Source organism: Tupaia chinensis, unplaced genomic scaffold (assembly GCF_000334495.1).
Source record: "Tupaia chinensis unplaced genomic scaffold, TupChi_1.0 Scaffold147003_1, whole genome shotgun sequence".
Lineage (NCBI taxonomy): Eukaryota > Metazoa > Chordata > Mammalia > Scandentia > Tupaiidae > Tupaia > Tupaia belangeri.
This window is the reverse complement of record NW_006206856.1, coordinates 1505088-1511509: the sequence shown is the minus strand read 5'-3', so window position 1 is coordinate 1511509 and position 6422 is coordinate 1505088. Positions and strand designations below refer to the sequence as shown.

Sequence of the window (6422 nt, the reverse complement as noted above, 5' to 3'; positions counted from 1 at the left end):
CCCCTTCGTCCTCCGCCGGCATGTTTGTCCCCCCCTTAGTCCTCTCAGGGCAGGCCTATCCCCCCCTTAGTCCTCTCAGGGCAGGCCTGTCCCCCCCTTAGTCCTCCTGGGGCAGGTCTGTCCCCCCTTAGTCCTCCCGGGGCAGGTCTATCCCCCCCTTAGTCCTCCCGGGGCAGGTCTGTCCCCCACTTAGTCCTTCCGGGGCCGACCTGTCCCCTCTTAGTCCCCCCAGTGCAGACCTGTCCCCCCTTAGTCCTCCCAGGGCAGGTCTGTCCCCCCTTAGTCCTCCCAGGGCAGGTCTGTCCTTCCCTTAGCCTCCCCAGGGCAGGCCTGTCCCCCTTGGCCTCCCTAGAGTAGGCCTGCGTTCTTTTCTAGACTCCCCAGCCCAGGGCTCTGCGATCCAGTTCACATCCAGCTTCCCCCGTCTACTTCCCCACCATCCCTGAGCTCGGGGGGCTGGGGAGGGGTCCCTGGACTCACAGGAGAGTTATCAGGTGACCAGGCGAGGAAAAGCCACTCAAAGCCCTGGGCATTCTGGGAGTCGAGGCGGTAGAGCAGGTAGCAGGGCTGCTGGGCGTCCAGCAGCGGCAGCACAGCCCTGTCGTAGTCCTGGTCCCAGCGGCCCCCCAGCTCCTGCGAGGCGCCCAGCACGAGCTGCTCTGGGGGCAGAGGCCGGGTGAGCCGAGAAGTAGCCCCTCCACCCCACCTCTGACCAGGCCCACTGTCCCCAGCTGGGGCTTCTGAGCCAGGCCAACCTGTTGGCTACTCGACCCCACCTTCCCTGGAGCCCCCCAGTCCCTAAACCACGAGGCTGTGTGACTGTGAGCAAGTGAGGGAGGGAATGCCTGAGGACCCCGAGCTTCAGCCGGGGGGCTCCCTCTCCACAGCCCCAGCACATACACATGTGCCTGTCATGTGTGTGCATGTGTGCACACACATGCACACGCATGTGACGGGCACACAGCAGTGTGTCCACAGTCACATGTGTGATGTGTCCCTTATGGACGCTCTGTGCTCTGACCCCATCCTACTGGCACAGCTGCTCAGCACACAGCCCTCACCAGGCACCTCCTGCTCCCCTCCTCCCTTGACCCGAGGTCCCAAGAGAACCCCAGCATGCTCCTCTCAGGACAAATGTGCTGAGAAAGGTGGTGTCACAGCCTCAGGCCACAGGGACCTGCAGGAGCCAAAGCATCTAGAACAGAGGGGAGCAGGGGCTCCCACCAGACCTTGCATAAATGGGTACCCTGTGGCTGCTGCCCATCAGCTGCAGTCTCCTCCCCAGAAGTCACTAACCCAGAGCAGCCAACTTCTTAATGGCTGCTGCAGAAGCTGAGTGGGCAGCAGGCTGGGCACATGCTGGGCACACTCCAGGTGCACCTGCGGGCTGGGGCGTTGGGAGGGCACCACACGCCAGCCCGGTGTGTACAGCCCACACTGCAGGGAATATTCGGGCAAAGGGGAAACAACAGCCTGGCCAAGGGGTCCCAGAGCCTGTCTACCAGGCCCTCTAATGAGGGCAAAGGGCCTGGTGGCCTGGGAGCCCGAACACACCAGGTCCACAGGTCCGGCCACCTCTCGTGGGCCTGCCCACCAGAACTCAGAGGGCATCAGGTGGAACTCCTGCAGCCAGGCCGAGTCAGACCCAGGGCCTTGTCCAGTTGAAGTTGGTGGAACATTTCAAACCATGGAATATTACACAAGAGGTGGAACTCATAGCTTCTCCAGAAAAACCAGGAGCTCGATCTCACTGGAGCCAGAGACAGGCAGTGGCTACCTGTCAGGGGGCCGAGACCTTCCTGGCACTGCCAGGTGCCCCAACAATGATTACGCAGAGCTGGGCTACATGCCACCTAGACATTCCTCCTGCTTAACACCTGGGGGTGCAGCTGCCTCCGTGAGGGAGGGAGGCTGTTTGCCTGCGCCCAGGAGGCTTTCATGCCTGACCTACCACATGACCCCACCCGGCCTCCGATGACATCTGAACTTGGAGACCTTGGCAAAGCCCCCACAGACATGGCCCTAAATCCTGGGGTGAATCCTGGGTCTGAGTAGATCCTGCTTTGAGCAACTCAATTAGGGGAAAAGGGGTCCAGTACAGCATGGCTTCTGAGAAGGACTGAAGGACCCGTGGGGGTCCTGGCCCAGCCCGGTCCTAGACTCTGCACCCCTCACCCCAGGGACAATCCCTTGGCACAGAATTCCCCAATCAGCCATAGTCCGATCCTCTGCCTCCTCAGACCCTCCTCACCTCAGGCCTCAGCTCAAGCCCTGCACCACTCCGACACAGCCCTGGGGGCCCCAGGGTCTAGGCCCAGGCCCATCACGCCTGCTGGAATCCCCCTCCTGATCTCAGCATGACCGAGCACGAGTCCCTTTTATCACAGGACGCGTCTCACAGCCGGCGCTGAGCCAGGCGAGGCCTGCAGCCACGGCCAACAGAGGAGGGCAGCACTAGCCACATGGGGCAGTGCCTGGACCCACTGAGCCCCCGTCCAGCCCCACGTCCTGGCCACGGCCACGCGGCACAGGGGCGGCTGGGCAGGCCCTGGGCAGGGCTGTCAACTATGCAGCCGCAGATGATTGGGACCCCCTCCGTCACCCGCCCCCCCAGGAGGCTCCTCTTTGTGAGTGACCTCACCCCCATTCCCAGATGGTAAATGAGGCTGGGGCGGGGACAAAGGCCAACACCCCCCCACAGCCCACGCTGTCGCCGTGGGGGCACTCACCGTCCTCGATGACCACTTTGATGAGGCGTACGGAGCCAGCCCGCGCCCTGGCGAAGAACTCTTTCAGCTCCTCGGTGGCTACGAGCACAAGAAACATGGTGGGGTGAGCGGGCGGAGCACAGGGCTGAGTCTGGCCTGCTCTGTGCTGGGTGCTGGTGGCTGGGCTGGGAGCTGGGTTAAATACAGCCCCCCATGTGACCAGGAACCTGAGCCGGCCGCCCAACACCCGCTCCCAAATTTAGCCAGCAGAAGTGACAGGCGGGTGGCCTGCTGGCTGGATAGCTCTGGGGACAGGGTGGGGCGGGCAGGGACAGGGTGGCCCACTCGAAGATGGGGCGGGATCAGGATGAGCAGGTCAGCCACAGAGTGAAGGGCCCCCACCCAGTCAGCCCCCTAGATGGCCCAGCACTGACATGGCGCGGACACCCAGCTCTGTCAAGTCCTCAAGGAGACACCGTACGTGCACCAACCTGTACGTCCATTCACACACACGCAGCACGTGTCACCTGGCACTCAATCCATTGTGTGTGAAAAGAACACGAGATGGAGAGGAGCACACATGTGAACACCCTCGTGTGTCAATGCACACTCAGTTGGTCCAACGTGAGTGGACACACGTTTAGACACACACATGCACGCACACACACAGTTCCCAGGTAACTAACAACACATGGGCATGCAAATGCAAAGCTTGGCTAGGACATGCGTGCGGGCGAGAGGACATACAATGCACACACAGAAACACACAAGACACAAACAGACATACACATCACATGCACGCCTGGCCTCGGCACAAGTACAGCAGCCGGGATGCCAGACTCTGAGGGGCCGCCCCGGCCCTGGCACAGCTCAATTGGGGGCCACAGCCCTCAATCTCTAGGCAGTGGGGAAGGCTTCCTGGAAGAGGAGTGGCCCCTAGAAACTCCCCGACAGCACCTCCATCTTGTACTTGGGCCCCAGAGCCAAAAGGCGATGCCCAGTGACGAAGGGCCCAAGTACACAGTGAGGCTCATGGTCAGAGTTGTGACCCATGGGAGTCAGGTGGATCCACTGGGAGATACACAACCCAAGGTCCCCAAGGCACAGGGCCCTCTTGGGTCTGGGTGAGCAGGGCCAGCCAGTACGACCTTGGGGCCGCCCAGGGGTCAGAAGAAATCCAGCAGGAACACAGCTGGAGGGCTGAGGTCAGAGCATATTTATAGGGCCACTGGGCTGGGCAGGGGGGGGGCCTTAGGAAAACAAACTCTGGGTACGTCCTCAGGTGCCCCCCTGTAGGCTGTGTACCACCCTCCAAGGCCACTGGATGTGCAGGGTCCCCACAGAGTCCAGCAGGCCCTTGGAGCTCAGAGCAGCACGGTGGGGACTGCGGGCAGTGGGCTCAGCCCCCTGGGCCACCAGCAGGCCCCAAGCAGGTCCCCGAGGCAGGGAGTCTGGCTTCTGGGGCTCCCCTCTCCCTTAGCTGTGTGACCTCTGACTTCGCTGAACCTCATCGATAAAAGGAAGACAATATCCCCAAATTCCAGGGGGTGCGATGAGGTGTGAACGGGCCAGTTTTTATAACCTTAAGGGCAGCAGGCAGGCCGTGCTGAGCTGCCCCTTCTGCCTACTCAGGCCTTCCAGGAGAGAGGCTGAGGATTTCCCCCAGGGAATGGCTGACAGGAACCATCCAGTGTTACCAGGGCAAAATGACACCCCAGTCGGGGAAGATACCCCCCACCTGCGCCCACTGACTCCCTAGCCACCATCAATAATCCAGAGGCCAAGTCTGGGACACCTGAGCTGCTGTCATCAAAGATTCATAGCACCCCCACAGCCCCGTAGCTCTGGGGAGCCTCCGGTTACAGGTCCCTCCCTGCCCAGCTCTGAGGTCAGCAGGCCCACACCTATGGCCAGGACAGGTCTCCAGGGTGACTTCTCTTCTACCTCCCCAGGCCCCAAATAAGAAGGGTGCTCACAGACAGGAGGGGCGCATCAGTGCCATGATCCCCCAGAGAGACCTGCCTCACTGTACCAGTGAGGCAGTGAGGGACTGGGGCGGCCCTAGCCACAGGACCGGCAGCAGGGGCGTGGTGGGGGGGGCGCGCCCCCCTCCCAGTGGGGGGGGGCAGCCATGACCAGACAAAGGGGAAGGAAGGGGCCCGGCCAGACAGCCGTTCCCTCCTAGGGGCTGAGTCATGAGGCTGCCCCTCCAGCTCCTTCCGGAGAGAGGCTGGCCCTTCTAGTGAAGCTGGCTCAGACCCAGGCCCCATCACGTGGGGGTGCGGAGAGGCGGGGTCGGGGTCAGGACATGCACGCACACACACAGTTCCCAGGTAACTAACAACACATGGGCATGCAAATGCAAAGCTTGGCTAGGACATGCGTGCGGGCGAGAGGACATACAATGCACACACAGAAACACACAAGACACAAACAGACATACACATCACATGCACGCCTGGCCTCGGCACAAGTACAGCAGCCGGGATGCCAGACTCTGAGGGGCCGCCCCGGCCCTGGCACAGCTCAATTGGGGGCCACAGCCCTCAATCTCTAGGCAGTGGGGAAGGCTTCCTGGAAGAGGAGTGGCCCCTAGAAACTCCCCGACAGCACCTCCATCTTGTACTTGGGCCCCAGAGCCAAAAGGCGATGCCCAGTGACGAAGGGCCCAAGTACACAGTGAGGCTCATGGTCAGAGTTGTGACCCATGGGAGTCAGGTGGATCCACTGGGAGATACACAACCCAAGGTCCCCAAGGCACAGGGCCCTCTTGGGTCTGGGTGAGCAGGGCCAGCCAGTACGACCTTGGGGCCGCCCAGGGGTCAGAAGAAATCCAGCAGGAACACAGCTGGAGGGCTGAGGTCAGAGCATATTTATAGGGCCACTGGGCTGGGCAGGGGGGGGGCCTTAGGAAAACAAACTCTGGGTACGTCCTCAGGTGCCCCCCTGTAGGCTGTGTACCACCCTCCAAGGCCACTGGATGTGCAGGGTCCCCACAGAGTCCAGCAGGCCCTTGGAGCTCAGAGCAGCACGGTGGGGACTGCGGGCAGTGGGCTCAGCCCCCTGGGCCACCAGCAGGCCCCAAGCAGGTCCCCGAGGCAGGGAGTCTGGCTTCTGGGGCTCCCCTCTCCCTTAGCTGTGTGACCTCTGACTTCGCTGAACCTCATCGATAAAAGGAAGACAATATCCCCAAATTCCAGGGGGTGCGATGAGGTGTGAACGGGCCAGTTTTTATAACCTTAAGGGCAGCAGGCAGGCCGTGCTGAGCTGCCCCTTCTGCCTACTCAGGCCTTCCAGGAGAGAGGCTGAGGATTTCCCCCAGGGAATGGCTGACAGGAACCATCCAGTGTTACCAGGGCAAAATGACACCCCAGTCGGGGAAGATACCCCCCACCTGCGCCCACTGACTCCCTAGCCACCATCAATAATCCAGAGGCCAAGTCTGGGACACCTGAGCTGCTGTCATCAAAGATTCATAGCACCCCCACAGCCCCGTAGCTCTGGGGAGCCTCCGGTTACAGGTCCCTCCCTGCCCAGCTCTGAGGTCAGCAGGCCCACACCTATGGCCAGGACAGGTCTCCAGGGTGACTTCTCTTCTACCTCCCCAGGCCCCAAATAAGAAGGGTGCTCACAGACAGGAGGGGCGCATCAGTGCCATGATCCCCCAGAGAGACCTGCCTTACTGTACCAGTGAGGCAGTGAGGGGCAGGGGGG

The 6422-nt window shown here is 61.7% G+C and overlaps 1 protein-coding gene across 1 annotated transcript in view; it reads right to left on the bottom strand.

The window, feature by feature from the left end:
* The window catches only part of TWF2 (twinfilin actin binding protein 2), an 11094-nt gene that overhangs the window by 3208 nt on the left and 1464 nt on the right, over window positions 1-6422 (bottom strand). Inside the window, exons 2-3 of the mRNA XM_006169329.3 lie at window positions 2730-2807; window positions 481-659 (exon numbers count right to left, since the gene is read on the bottom strand). Coding sequence (XP_006169391.1) covers window positions 481-659; window positions 2730-2807 — 257 coding nt within the window. The remainder of the gene's footprint in view (window positions 1-480; window positions 660-2729; window positions 2808-6422) is intronic.